Consider the following 15,518-nt stretch of genomic DNA (forward strand, 5'->3'; position numbering starts at 1 on the left):
TGTTTGTTTTTTCCGCCCTCGACGTCATGACGTTTGACGCGAGGGCGGGGCAGAAACGGCTGGCTGGCTTGAAGGCTTCACACCACGAATCCACGAACCCTTCAGCCTGGGAGTGACGTCAGGTGGCTTCAGAACGTTGTCCTCAGAACGTTGAGGGTGCGTTTTATTATATTAGATATTAAAACTATTTAAACTATTTAAATATTTAAACTATTGAAAACTTATTTATTTAAGAAAGCTTACAATATGAGGAGTTGTTATTGTAAGCTTTCTTAAACAAATAAGTTTTCAATAAATAAGTTTTCAAATTAACAAAACTCAATTATACAATATGTATTCTCTATATCTCAACTGTTTTACTAATTATCTTGATTTCCAGTTTAATGATCCTAATTATTCAAGCTATTTTTTGTCATGATTACCTTTAGCTGTTATCATAGGACGAACTTTCCTCTTGTAACCTAACCTAATCTGTCCCCAACTATGTATTTCTCCTATCCGGAACTGGTAATCACCACTTGCGGAACTATGTAAGCCACATTGAGCCTGCAAATAGGTGGAAAAATGTGGGATACAAATGTTATAAATAAATATTTATAAATGACTAGTAAAAAAGGCCCGTTTCTGACACAAATGAAACGGGCGCTAGCAAGGTTTTCCTCGGAGTGTGTATGTGAGAGTGACTGTGTGAGAGTCAGAGTGAAAGTGTGAGTGTGTGTGTGTGAGAGAGAGAGTAAGTCTGGGTGTGAGTGTGTTTGTGAGAGTGTGTGTGTGAGAATGAGAGTGTGTGCAAGTGTGTATGTGAGACACAGTGTGAGAGTGTGTGTGTGTGTGCGAGAGTGTGTGTGAGACACAGATTCTCTTTGAGAGTGAGTGTATGAGACCAAGCGAGTGTGTGAGTGACTGTGTGGCACATAGAGAGTGAATGTGATACAGTGTGAGACAGAGTGTGTGAGAGTGAGAGTCAGAAAGACATTGTATGAGTGTGAGCCTTGCCCTCCCAATCCATGCCCATCTGTCCCCTGCCCCCTCCATTCATCCTTTTCCAGCAATTCCCCTCTCTCCCTGAGCCCTGCCCTCCCAATCCATGCCCATCCATGCTCCTCTGTCCCCTGCCCCCTCCATTCATCCTTTTCCAGCAATTCCCCTCTCTCCCTTCCATGACCCCCCCTCGCATCCATGCTCCTCTCTCTCCCATGTCCCAGCCTGGCCCGCCCTCTTCTCCCCCCCCCCCCTTCGCATCCATGCTGTCGTTTCTCCCCTGCCCTCCCGCTCCCATTGTTCAACTTTACTGCCCACCCTCTTCTCTCCCAACATCCCTTTTTTTTTTTTTTCTTTTTAAATTTACCTCGGTGGCGGTTCTGGCAGCGCAGCGTCAGGGAAGGAGGCGGCGTTCCCGACGTCTAGCCTTCCCTTCGCTGTGTTCCGCCTTCTTCTGACGTCATCCTTGACGTCAGAAGAAGACGGAACACAGCGTAGGGAAGGCTAGAGACGTCGGGAGCGCCGCCTCCTTCCCTGACGCTGCGCTTTGTTTGTTTTTTTTTCCGCCCTCGCCGTCATGACGTTTGCCCTCGACGTCATGACGTTTGACGCGAGGGCGGGGCAGAGATGGCTGGCTGGCTTCACACCATGAATCCACGAACCCTACAGGGAGTGTTTGAGTGACTTCAGAACGTTGTCTTCAGAACGTTCACGGTGCGTTTTATTATATTAGATATGGAAATCGGAACGACAAGTGAGGTGATTAAATTTGCAGACAATACAAAAGTATTCAAAGTTGTTAAAACATGTGCAGACTGTGAATATTACAGGAAGACCTTAGGAAATTGGAAGACTGGGCATCCAAATGGCAGATGAAAAATAAGGTGGACAAATGCAAAGTGATGCACATTGGGAAGAATAATCCAAATCATAGTTACCTGATGCTAGGGTCCACCTTCGGTGTGTGTGGGGGGGGGTGGGGGGGGTGGGGGGGGGGGGTCACACAGAAGAAAAAGACCTATCACCTGACACAGCTTTTAGCCACCATCACAACAAAATTTACTACTCACCCAGCCTCTCAACCAGCTTCCGCTCAACAGGTCTCAGAGATACCAAAAGTCCCAATGGGTCGCAGGTTGCTTCTGCCCCACAGACTGAAGTGCAGACGTACAATGAGTCCTGCTTTGGTTCCTCATGAGAGGATTAAACCAGGATGAAAGTTACATCAGAGAAATGTCACAGAGCAAAGGTGGGAAACTTTAATGGTCTTGCTTTGACCATCTTTCATCAAAGCGTACCTTGAGTAAAGCAGTGTGCTTCCCCCATTCACCCACCTGGCTACTTAGAAATAAAAGTAATCAAATGAGCTATGAGTGGTATCTCATTATGGTCTTACTTTATTCAGCCAGCCCAGTAACAGCACTCACAACTCACTGCATGGCCTTCATTTCAACATGCGCTGTTAAGAATGTGTTCCATTTATGCAGTTCTCCTGGTCACATGCCAACTTCCTGTTCCTCCACTCATAGGTCTTTCCCCTTCTTTCAGCACTCATAGAATACCAACCTCTACCCATCCTCCATCATCCACTCTGCTCTCCGCATGCTTTATAAATGGTGTTCCTGACTTTAGGTGCTGTTCCTTTTTTTAGCTAATTAGGGGGAGGGGGGGTTGAAGATGCTTAAATTGTCGTTCCTGTGTTTCTATAACATGCCATTGGTTGCTTTATCAGTTACTTAAAATTAACATTACATTTTATAAACACTTTTCAGAAATACTATTCAAAATGCGTTGTAGGATTCCCCTTCACACTCAGTACTTTGCCCAAAACTTTTCTACCGATGGCCGACAGTGGCAGCAGTGAAAACATGCTGGAAACTGAGGCAACGCAGCGCCTCCTGTATAAAAGCCAGCTGAGAGAAGAGGCTTGGGAGTGAGTACAGGCAGGCTCATTCCCCATCCCATATGCATTCACAGTATACAGTTACTGCTCTCAGCAGAGTCAGGTTTCAGTCCAATCCCAGTTTCAACAGAAACAGTCCACAGGATAAGAGATTTTTGCAGAGGAAAGGGGGGGGGGGGGGGGGACAGACTGAAAAACACTGCTAGAAAATAGGGTTATCACATGGGAGGGGGGAGGGATGTTCTCTTGGAGTTTTAGCTAGTAAGGAGAGACTCTATATACCGATCATTATTCTAGGACTAGTTTATGCTTTATAAATCAATTATTGACTATACAATGCTAAGCACACCGCTGGCACCATATACTTTGTAATAAATGTTGTGAGAGGGCTGGATAAGAATAACATTGATTCAGTTGTAACCAGCAAACCTCCCTGGTATTCATGGCTAAGTGTTAATCCCCAGTTCTCCATGATTCCAGAATGTTTTGGGATCTACATTTTTATAGCTGATGTCTGTGGTCAGAATCTGGAGCTGTCGCAGACGACACACTGGACTGTGCAGGTTTTTATCTGCCATCATTTACGGTGTCACTGTACTGAAATCCATGTCGTTTTCTTTTGACTTGCAGGATTCAGACAGAGGAAGGAAGCTCTGCACAGAAGCAGGTCAGGCAAGAGGCTGGAACAGTCCTTGGGCTGCAACCTTCATTTTCTGTGATCTGCTCCAATAGCGTCACCAACACTGGCGAAGCCTTGCTCTCTGCACAAAGGGAAAAAAAAAAGAGAGTTCAGGCACTAGCAGTCGGGGCCAGATTAACACTATATTAGCCACTAGCAAACATACAAATGTGAGCCCCTGTTTGCTCTCTCCGTTCCCCCAACCCTGGATAGTCTCCCCCTAAGGGCTGTGTGGAAAACTGCAGGCAGTTGGTTCTCATTATAGTGAGAGCAGCAGGCTGCAAGTGAACATGGGAACATACATTGGCCCTGTTTCACCACAGAGAACCTAGAAGCAGAAGCAGCCTCTGTATGGGCTCATTCACAACCTGCTGCCATAGTCGGACTGAACTCCTGCAGGTTCCCTGGGCTGCTTTGGAGAGAGAAGCTGAGGTGAAGAAGGAGACTTTCATGTTGATGATAGTTGTGCTGGTGGCAAGTTAAACACAGTTTTTTTGCAGACAAAAAGAAAACAAGTTTCTTGTACATGTTAAGCAAAATTATTTACCTCTAGCAGGTGTTCCGAGGACAGCAAGATGCTTATTCTGACAAATGGGTGATATCTGATGAAGCCTGGTGCAGGAATCGCTCTGCAGCAATTTTTCTAGAAGCCTTTGAGAATGATGCACTGCGTATAATTGTGCCATCCTACCTACCGCTATCATTCAGTCTAATATATCTTATAGAATACAGCTCCAAAGGGGGATGAGAGGGGCAGGCAGAATAATCACAGCCTTCTTCTTGCCACACTCTCCTCGTTTGGATTTCACGGCTCTATTCTTCCCTGGTTCTCCTCTTATCTCTCCCACCGTACCTTCAGAGTATATTCTGGTGGATCATCCTCCACCCCTGTCCCACTCTCAGCTGGAGTTCCTCAGGGATCTGTCCTTGGCCCCCTTCGTTTTTCCATTTACACTTCTTCCCTGGGTTCTTTGATCTCATCTCACGGTTTCCAGTACCATCTTTATGCCGATGACACTCAGCTCTACCTCTCCACACCTGACATTACTGCTGAAACCCAGGCCAAAGTTTCAGCCTGCTTGACCGACATAGCTGCCTGGATGTCACACCGCCACCTGAAACTGAACATGGCCAAAACTGAGCTTATTGTCTTTCCCCCCAAGTTCACCTCACCACTCCCCCCATTCTCAATTTCAGTAGATGGCACCCTCATTCTCCCTGTCTCATCTGCTCGCAACCTAGGAGTCATCTTTGATTCCTCCCTCTCCTTTTCCACTAACATCCAGCAGACGGCCAAAACCTGTCGCTTCTTTGTCTACAACATTAGCAAAATTCGCCCCTTCCTCTCTGAATATGCTACCAGAACCCTTAGCCAAACCCTCGTCACCTCTCGCTTGGATTATTGCAATTTGCTTCTCACTGGTCTTCCACTCAGCCATCTCTCTCCTCTCCAGTCTGTCCACAATTCTGCGGCACGACTTATTTTCCGCCAAAATCGTTTTACCCACACTAGCCCACTCCTCAAGTCACTTCACTGGCTCCCTGTCCGCTTCCGCGTACAGTTCAAACGTCTCTTACTGACCTTTAAATGCATCCATTACCTCTCCTCTCTCATCTCTCCCTACATTCCTCCCCGTAATCTCCGCTCGCTGGACAAATCTCTCTTGTCGTTCCCTTTCTCCTCCACTGCTAATTCCAGGCTTTGCTCCTTATGCCTGGAATGGACTTCCTCAGCCTGTACGCCTAGCTCCATCTCTACCTGTTTTCAAATCTATGCTGAAAACCCACCTTTTCACCACTGATTTTGGCTCCTAACCACTACTCAATTCCCCTATCCTTGTTCCTTCTCACCCAGTACTTTCCTCGCCCTTAATTGTCTTGTCTGTCTGTATTTTTAGACTGTAAGCTCTATCGAGCAGGGACTGTCTCTCTGTGTCAGGTATTCAGCGCTGCATGCGTCTGGTAGCGCTATACAAATGTTAACAACAACAACATCCTGCAGTCCTCGGAGAACACATGCTACAGATGAGTCACTTTGCTTTCTGCAAGGACAAGCATAAGTACATAAGTATTGCCATAGTGGGAAAGACCAAAGGTCCATCAAGCCCAGCATCCTGTTTCCAACAGTGGCCAATCCAGGTCACAAATACCCGGCAACATCCCAAAAATGTACAAAACATTTTATACTGCTTATCCCAGAAATAGTGGAATTTCCCCAAGTCCATTTAATAACAGTCTATGGACTTTTCCTTTAGGAAGCTGTCCAAACCTTTTTTAAACTCCACTAAGCTAACCGCCTTTACAACATTCTCTGGCAACGAATTCCAGAGTTTAATTACACATTGAGTGAAGAAAACTTTTCTCCGATTCGTTTTAAATTTACTATATTGTAGCTTCATCGCATGCCCCCTAGTCCTAGTATTTTTGGAAAGCGTGCACAGACGCTTCACATCTACCCGTTCAGCTTCACTCATTATTTTATAGACCTCTATCGTATCTCCCCTCAGCTGCCTTTTCTCCAAGCTGAAGAGCCCTAGCCGCTTTAGCCTTTCCTCATAGGAAAATCGTCCCATCCCCTTTATCATTTTCGTCGCCCTTCTCTGCACCTTTTCTAATTCCACTATATCTTTTTTGAGATGCGGCGACCAGAATTGAACACAATATTCGAGGTGTGGTAGCACCATGGAGCAATACAAAGGCATTATAACATCCTCATTTTTGTTTTCCATTCCTTTTCTAATAATACCTAACATTCTATTTGCTTTCTTAGCTGCAGCAAAACACTGAGCAGAAGGTTTCAACGTATCATCAATGACGACTATCATCAACGACGACACCTAGATCCCTTTCTTGGTCCGTGACTCCTAACGTGTAACCTTGCATGACGTAGCTATAATTCGGGTTCCTCTTTCCCACATGCATCACTTTGAACTTGCTCACATTAAACGCCATCTGCCATTTAGACGCCCAGTCTCTTAAGGTCCTCTTGTAAATTTTCACAATCCTCCCGCGATTTAACAACTTTGAATAACTTTGTGTCATCAGCAAATTTAATTACCTCACTAGTTACTCCCATCTCTAGGTCATTTATAAATATGTTAAAAAGCAGCGGTCCCAGCACAGAGCCCTGGGGAACCCCACTAACTACCCTTCTCCATTGAGAATACTGACCATTTAACCCTACTCTCTGTTTTCTAGCTTTTAACCAGTTTTTAATCCACAATAGAACACTACCTCCTATCCCATGACTCTCCAATTTCCTCTGGAGTCTTTCATGAGGTACTTTGTCAAACGCCTTCTGAAAATCCAGATACACAATATCAACCGGCTCCCCTTTATCCACGTTTGTTCACCCCTTCAAAGAAATGTACTAGATTGGTGAGGCAAGATTTCCCTTCACTAAATCCATGTTGACTTTGTCTCATTAATCCATGCTTTTGAATATGCTGTGTAATTTTGTTCTTAATAATAGTCTCTACCATTTTGTGCGGCACTGACGTCAGACTCACCGGTCTATAATTTCCAGGATTTTTTTTGTTACATTTGTACCCCGCGCTTTCCCACTCATGGCAGGCTCAATGCGGCTTACAAATACAGGTACTTATTTGTACCTGGGACAATGGAGGGTTAACTGACTTGCCCAGAGTCACAAGGAGCTGCCCATGCCTCGGAACCTTTTTTAAAAATCGGCATTACATTGGCCACCCTCCAATCTTCCGGTACCATGCTCGATTTTAAGGATAAATTACACATTTCTAACAACAGCTACACAAGCTCATTTTTCAGTTCTATCAGTACTGTGGGATGAATACCATCCGGTCCAGGAGATTTGCTACTCTTCTGTTTGTAGAACTGCCCCATTACATCCTCCAGGTTTACAGAGAATTCATTAAGTTTCTCCGACTCGTCAGCTTTGAATACCATTTCCAGCACCGGTATAACACCCAAATCTTCCGCAGTGAAGACAGAAGCAAAGAATTCATTTAATCTCTCCGCCACGGCTTTGTCTTCCCTGATCGCCCCTTTTACTCCTCAGTCATCTAGCGGTCCAACCAATTCTTTTGCCAGTTCCTGCTTTTAATATACCTAAAAAAAATTTTTTACAATGTGTTTTTGCCTCCAACACAATCTTTTTTTCAAAGTCCCTCTTAGCTTTCCTTATCAGCGCTTTGCATTTGACTTGACATTCCTTATGCCGTTTCTTATTATTTTCAGTCGGTTCCTTCTTCCATTTTCTGAAGGATTTTCTTTTAGCTCTAATAGCTTCCTTCACTTCACTATTTAACCATGCCGGCTGTTGTTTGGTCTTCCATCCTATATGCAGAATATATTTGGTTTGGGCTTCCAGGATGGTGTTTTTGAACAGCATCCACGCCTGATGTAAATTTTTGACCCTCGCAGTCGCTCCTCTAAGTTTTCTTTTCACTGTTCTTCTCATTATATCATAGTCTCCTTTTTTAAAGTTAAACACTAACGTATTTGATTTCCTATGTATACTTACTTCAAAGCTAATATCAAATCCGATCATATTATGATCACTGTTATCAAGCGGCCCCAGCACCATTACCTCCCGTACCAGATCATGTGCTCCACTAAGGACTAGGTCTAGAATTTTTCCATCTCTCATCGGCTCCTGTACCAGCTGCTCCATAAAGCTGTCCTTGATTTCATCAAGGAATTTTACCTCCCTAGCGTGTCCCAATGTTACATTTACCCAGTCAATATCGGGGTAATTGAAATCACCCATTAATATTGTGTTGCCCAGTTTGTTTGCGTCCCTAATTTCCTTTAACATTTCTGCATCTGTCGGTTCATCCTGGCCAGGCGGACAGTAGTACACTCCTATCACTATCCTTTTCCCCTTTACACATGGAATTTCAATCCATAGTGATTCTAAGAAGTGTTTTGTTTCCTGCAGAATTTTCAATCTATTTGATTCAAGGCTCTCATTAATATACAATGCTACCCCTCCACCAATTCGATCCACCCTATCACCCGCTGGGGGGGGGGGGGGGGGGGGCAACTTTCTCCTTTCATGTGGAGAGGCAGGGTCTGAAAGAAGACTAAAGGAACCTCTCCTCTGAGAAGACCTCTGATGCCTCCTCAGATTCTCAAGAGCACTCTAAATCAGACTGATAAAAATACTCCTCTGAGGGAGTTTGAGTCTAAACCTGCCTTGGTCTAACACTCTGGTCAGGCCCAGGAAGAGGGTGGAGAAGAACTGGTGACCTCCGATGCCCCAATGTAGCTTCCTTCCCCCAAAGACTGGATATCAACACAGTCTCGGTACACAAAGGTTCTGATGCTTGTTAGGCACCAGTTTCGATGCACACCAGGCAAGGCATGGGCCTCAAGGTTGGGCTGGGGCTTCCAAAGAGCAGACATCGATTTTACAGCATTGTGCTGGACCAGAAGGCATCCCATCAAATCCTGCATCATGGCCCAGAGCTGCTCCTTGAAGGCAGCCATTGGTAAAGGCTGGGGCTCAGCCAGTGCAATCATATTCCTGGATGTTATCAGAGCTGAATCTCAGACCTGGTCTCATGTCGAAGGAGGCTGTTGCACCCCATCTGGGTCCCAGGAGGGCGAGCTGCCCAAGTGCTTTAGATGCTGTGCTTTGAGGGAGACCGATGCCTCTTGACCTCCACCCAATGCATGGCAATGCCCCTTGGTATCAACGAGGACCAAGATGAATCCTTCCTCGACCTCCGGGTGGGATTGGAGGACGCCCGATCTCGATGGGTGCTACCGATAATCGATGCTGAGGCAGGTGTGGCAGTGGAGAAGTAGCGTAATGGTTAGTGCAGCAGGCTCTGATCCTGGCAACCTGGGTTTGATTCCTACTGCAGCTCCTTGTGACCTTGGGCAAGTGAGTTAACCCTCCATTGCCCCAGGTTAAAATAAAACAAAAAATAAACCTTAGATTGTGGGTCCTCTAGGGACAGAGAAAGTACCTGCAGATAATGTGTACAGCGCTGCATATGTCCAGTAGCACTATAGAAATGAGGAGGAAGATGTGTCCCCAGTGTCCAATGCAGCTCTGGAAGCCATGCAATGCCAAAGTTGATGGACCACTCTTGGCGCTGCTTCTCTCGATATCTGTAAAAGGGCTTGTAAGAAGAGGGATTATGATTGGGCCCCAGTGACTGCAGGCACCAGTTATAAGTGTCTGTGAGGGACATTGACCTGTTGCACCTGGTATACCTTTAAACTCACTAGGAGCTTTGAAGGATGTCAGGAAAAATAGCCAAGGTGAAAGCAAATGGCTTTATCTTGAAAAACGGTAGGTTTCCTGGCCAGGAAGCTCAAGGCGAAAGGGGGTCCAGTGAGCCCTAGAAAGAAGGTAAAATTATGTATAATCATACCTGATAATTTTCTTTCCATTAATCATAGCTGATCAATCCATAGACTGGTGGGTTGTGTCCATCTACCAGCAGGTGGAGATAGAGAGCAAACTTTTGCCTCCCTATATGTGGTCATGTGCTGCCGGAAACTCCTCAGTATGTCGATATCAAAGCTCCATCCGCAGGACTCAGCACTTAGAGAATTACACCCACGAAGGGACACTCTGCCCAGCTCACCACCGCCGAAACGGGGGAGGGGAATTAACCCAGCTCATCCCCACACAAGTGGGGGAGGGGAATCCGTCCAGCTCATCCCCGCGGAGCGGGGGAGGGACACCACACCCGCCGATGCGGGGGGATCTGGCTTATCCTGCAACCGCAACCGCGGGAGGAGCTGACTGACCCTAACACCGCCGAAGCGGGAGGGGTACAAAACTGCCCTACAGCCGCACGAAGCGGGAGGGAGTGCCGGCAGAATTTTAAGTCTCAATCCAGCCCCGTATAACGGAGGGGAGAGGAATGCAGCAGCTCACTGTAACACAAACTCGTCTTAACTCTTGAAGAATCCAAGTGAAAAAACTTGAACACGAAGTCTTTCTGAAGTAACTGAAGACTAAACTTGAACCTGAAATGCAACCAGAATAAAAACAGTACAGATATCTGGGAGGGGCTATGGATTGATCAGCTATGATTAATGGAAAGAAAATTATCAGGTATGATTATACATAATTTTACCTTCCATATCATCAAGCTGATCAATCCATAGACTGGTGGGATGTACCGAAGCAGTACTCACCCAGGGCGGGACATTGAAATCCCTGACCTCAACACTGAAGCTCCAAACCGGGCCTCCGCCCGTGCCGCCACAGTCAAGCGGTAATGCTTGGAGAATGTATGGGCCGATGCCCAAGTTGCCGCCTTGCATATCTCTTCCAAGGAGACGGACCCGGCCTCTGCCATCGAGGCCGCCTGAGATCTAGTGGAGTGAGCCTTCAGCTGGATAGGCGGCACCTTCCCTGCGGCCACATAAGCCGCTGCAATGGCTTCCTTGACCCATCTTGCCACTGTAGGCTTAGCAGCCTGCAGACCCTTACGAGGACCTGCAAACAGGACAAACAGATGATCCGATTTCCGGAAATCATTGGCCACTTCCAAGTATCTGATGATGACTCGTCTCACATCCAGATATTTAAAAGCAGAGTACTCCTCTGGGTAGTTCTCCCTACGAAAGGAAGGGAGACAGAGCTGCTGATTCACATGGAAGCGAGAACCAATCTTGGGCAGGAAGGAAGGCACTGTGCGAATAGTCACTCCTGCCTCAGTGAACTGCAGAAAAGGCTCTCGACATGAGAGCGCCTGGAGCTCGGAAACTCTTCTGGCTGAAGTGATAGCCACCAAAAAGACTGCTTTCAACGTCAGGTCTTTCAGAGATGCCCTCGACAAGGGTTCCAAAGGCGGCTTCTGCAATGCTCTTAGCACCAGGTTGAGATTCCACGCAGGCACCACTGAGTGCAGAGGAGGGCGCAGGTGATTAACTCCCTTGAGAAAGTGCACCACATCTGGCTGCGAAGCCAGGGAAACACCCTTCAGGCGGCCCCTGAAGCAAGCCAGAGCCGCTACCTGGACTTTAAGGGAACTGAGCGACAGGCCTTTCTCCAGACCTTCTTGCAGGAACGCCAACACTGAAGAAATTGGAGCAGTGAAGGGAGAAAGTGAGCCTGCTTCACACCATGCTGCAAAGATACGCCAAACCCTGGCGTAAGCAGTAGAAGTAGAGCGCTTCCTCGCTCTCAGCATAGTGGCGATGACCTTGTCTGAGAAGCCCTTCTTCTTCAGACGCTGCCGCTCAATAGCCAGGCCGTAAGACCAAAGGGAGAGGGATCCTCCATCACCACGGGACCCTGATGTAACAGGCCCTGCTCCACTGACAGCCGCAGAGGATCGTCGACTGAGAGCCTGAACAAGTCCGCATACCAGGGACGTCTGGGCCAATCCGGACCCACCAGGATTACCCTGCCGGGATGCTTTGCCACCCGGTCTAGCACCCTGCCCAACATGGGCCAGGGCGGGAACACATAGAGGAGCTCTTGTGTCGGCCACTGTTGGAGAAGAGCATCTACTCCCAGGGATTGAGGGTCCCGTCCTCTGCTGAAAAAGCGCGGCACTTGACAATTGGCCGATGACGCCATCAGATCTAGGCTCGGCTGGCCCCAGCGCTTCGTGATGTCCAAGAACGCCTGAGCAGATAGTTGCCACTCTCCGGGCTCCAAGGTATGGCGACTGAGAAAGTCCGCCTTGACATTCATGACTCCGGCAATGTGGGCCGCTGAAAGCTGCTCCAGGTTCGCTTCCGCCCACTGGCAAAGACTCATAGCCTCTTTGGCTAGAGGGGCGCTCTTGGTACCTCCCTGGCGGTTGATATAGGCCACAGCCGTGGCATTGTCCGACAGGACCCGTACAGGCTTCAACACCAGTACCGGGATGAACTCCAATAACACCAACCGAATGGCTCTGAGTTCCAGGAGGTTGATAGACCACTTGCCTCTGCAGGAGACTAGAGCCCCTGCGCTGTCCTTCCCAAGCAGTGGGCTCCCCAGCCCATCAAAGAGGTGTCTGTCGTGACGACAATCCACTCCGGGGTCACCAGAGGCAATCCTGCAGACAACTTGTCTGTCTGCGTCCACCAGCTCAGCGCCTTGCGCACTGCTGGGTCCACGGGAAGGCGCACAGCATAATCCTCCGACATCGGAGTCCAGCGCAGCAGCAGAGATAGCTGTAGTGGTCTCATATGAGCCCTGGCCCAGGGCCCTACTTCCATCGTGGCCGTCATAGAGCCCAACAGCTGCACGTAGTCCCAAGCCCGAATAGGAGAGGCTACTAGGAACTAGTCCACCTGAGCCTGAAGCTTGACAATCCGATTGTCTGGCAGGAACACTCTGCCCACTTGGGTGTCGAATCGAACTTCCAGATACACCAGGGACTGAGTCGGGCGCAGCTGGCTCTTCTTCCAGTTGATGATCCATCCCAGGGAGCTCAAAAGAGCAATTACCCGGTCCATAGCTTTGCCGCACTCTGCATAAGAGGGGGCTCGGATCAACCAGTTGTCCAGATAAGGATGGACTTGTACTCCTTCCTTTAGCAGGAAGGCCGCTATGACCCCCATTACTTTGGAAAAGGTCCGCGGAGCAGTAGCCAACCCGAAAGGGAGGGCTCTGAACTGGAAGTGTCGTCTCAGGACTGTAAAACGCAGAAAGCGTTGGAGAGGAGGCCAGATGGGAATATGCAGGTACGCTTCCTTGAGTCCAAGGAAGCCAAGAACTCTCCTGCCTTCACTGCCGCTATAACAGAGCGGAGAGTCTCCATGCGAAAGTGCCTCACTTTCCAGGCCCGATTGACCCCTTTGAGGTCGAGGATAGGCCGGACAGAACCTCCTTTCTTTGGAACCACAAAGTAAATGGAGTAACGTCCCTTGCCAATCTGATTTTTTGGCACCGGAACGACCGCACCCCGGCGGATCAGGTTGTCCAAGGTCTGCTGCACTACCACAGCTTGACCGGAGACTTGCAGGGAGAGAGTACAAACCCGTCTCTTAAGGGTTGGCAGAACTCTAGCTTGTAGCCGTCTCTGATGACTTCCAGCACCCACGCGTCTGAAGTTATAGTGATCCACTCGCCCAGAAACGAGGACAGCCGTCCTCCAATCTGCACTGGGGCGTGGACCAAGGCCCCGTCATTGGGTACGAGACCCTGGGGGAGGACCGGAGGGAGCACCTCCGGGACGGCGGTCTCTGCGAAAGGAATGCTGCTTGGGGGAGAAATTCCTCTTGAAGGAAGAGGGGGCAGAGGAACCCGACTTGCCCGGGCGGTACCGATGGGCTTCCTGCAACCGTCCTCTGGAGGTATCGGGACGAGTACTAACCCGAGCCCTGACCTCTGGTAATTTCTTGCCCTTAGACGTGCCGAGATCGGTCACGATTTTGTCCAGCTCGACCCCAAAGAGCAGCTTGCCTTTAAAAGGCAATCTAGCCAGGCGGGATTTAGAGGCGTGGTCAGCAGACCAATGTTTCAGCCAAAGCCACCGCCGCGCAGAGACTGTCTGAGCCATTCCTTAGCTGAGGCTCTCCAGACATCATACAGCAAGTCTGCCAAATAGGCTAAGCCCGATTCCAGGGCCGGCCAATCAGCCCTCAAGGAATGATCCGAGGGGGAAGCCCGCTGCACCATAGTCCGGCACGCCCTGGCCACATAGGAGCCGCAAACTGAGGCCTGCAAACTTAAAGCAGCTGCCTCAAAGGACGACCTTAAGGCCGCCTCCAATCTTCTGTCTTGGGCGTCCTTTAGGGCCGTGCCACCTTCCACCGGCAACGCCGTTTTCTTAGTCACCGCAGTGATTAAAGAATCCACGGTAGGCCACAGATAGGCCTCACGTTCACTCACAGCCAAAGGATAGAGGCGGGACATAGCCCTAGCCACTTTAAGGCTCGTTTCCGGGACATCCCATTGAGCCGCAATTAAGGTGTGCATGGCATCATGCACGTGGAAGGTTCTAGGCGGGCGCTTCGTCCCCAGCATAATGGCAGAGCCAACAGGGGCTGAGGGAGAGACGTCCTCCGGAGAGGAAATCTTCAAAGTGTCCATGGCCTGTAACAACAGGTTGGGCAAATCCTCTGGGCTAAAAAGCCGCGCTGCAGAGGGGTCATCCGCTCCAGCCGAGCGGGGATCTATCTCCTCCAAGGAATCCGCAAAGGATCGTTGGGAGACCTCAGACACGCTGCCCTCATCTACATCGGAGGAGACAAAAGTCCTCCAAGGCCTGGAAATCAACCCGAGGGCGTTTACCTCTGGGAACCTCAACCTCTTTATCAGAAGAGGGAGCAGGGGCAGCGTTTTGCATGAGGAAAGCCTGATGCAGCAGCAAAACAAACTCGGGGGAGAAACCCCCCAGACTGTGCACTTCCGCAGCCTGGGCAACAGCCCTAGACGCACTCTCAACCGGCGCTCGCAATAGCGGGGGAGAGACATGCTGCGCATCCAAAATGGCGTCCGGCGCGAAACTCCGTGAAGGAGCCGCGCGGGAAGAACGGCGCTTAACTTTAGCCGCTTTTGTGCCGTCGCCCAAATTAAGGGCGTTCATGGCATTAATGTCTCCAACCTCAAGGGCGGCCCCGAAGAAGCCGTCCGAGCCGCGTGGCCGGCCAAGATGGCGGAGGCGAGGAGCGGGGGATGGGCGTTTATGGCGGGAAAAAACCGCCACGCCGGAGGAACGACCGGGACTTCATCGGTCACTAAACTATCACCCATCAAGGGCGAGTCAGGTTGTAAAACCCCCGCATCCCCTCTAGAAGCGCTCCAGCGATCCGGGGAGCGACCCTTTGCGCCCTCGCCCTCCGACGCCATTGCCACGAGGAGAAGAATCGGGGAACCCCCTGCCCGCTATAAAAAGGTAAAATTACCTGCTTGCCGCTCCGAGCTGTAACGAACTGGTGTCCCAGTGAGTAGCTGCAATGAACGTTTAAAGAAACGTCGAATTAAACGCCTTTAAAGACGTTTAAAAATATATTTTTTTTTTTTTTTTTTTTTTTAAACGGAGCCAGCGGGAGGGGGGAGAAAAG

At 49.0% G+C, this 15,518-nt stretch overlaps 1 protein-coding gene across 1 annotated transcript in view; it reads right to left on the reverse strand.

Annotated features, from left to right (window-relative positions):
- Positions 1–2,355: 2,355 nt before the first annotated feature.
- The window catches only part of DHODH (dihydroorotate dehydrogenase (quinone)), a 45,921-nt gene continuing 32,758 nt past the window's right edge, over positions 2,356–15,518 (reverse strand). Inside the window, exon 9 of the mRNA XM_030204673.1 lies at positions 2,356–3,645. Within this exon, the coding sequence (XP_030060533.1) occupies positions 3,591–3,645 (55 nt within the window). The 3' untranslated portion in view covers positions 2,356–3,590. The remainder of the gene's footprint in view (positions 3,646–15,518) is intronic.

The sequence above is a fragment of the Microcaecilia unicolor genome, chromosome 5, assembly GCF_901765095.1.
Source record: "Microcaecilia unicolor chromosome 5, aMicUni1.1, whole genome shotgun sequence".
Classification (NCBI taxonomy): Eukaryota; Metazoa; Chordata; class Amphibia; order Gymnophiona; family Siphonopidae; genus Microcaecilia; species Microcaecilia unicolor.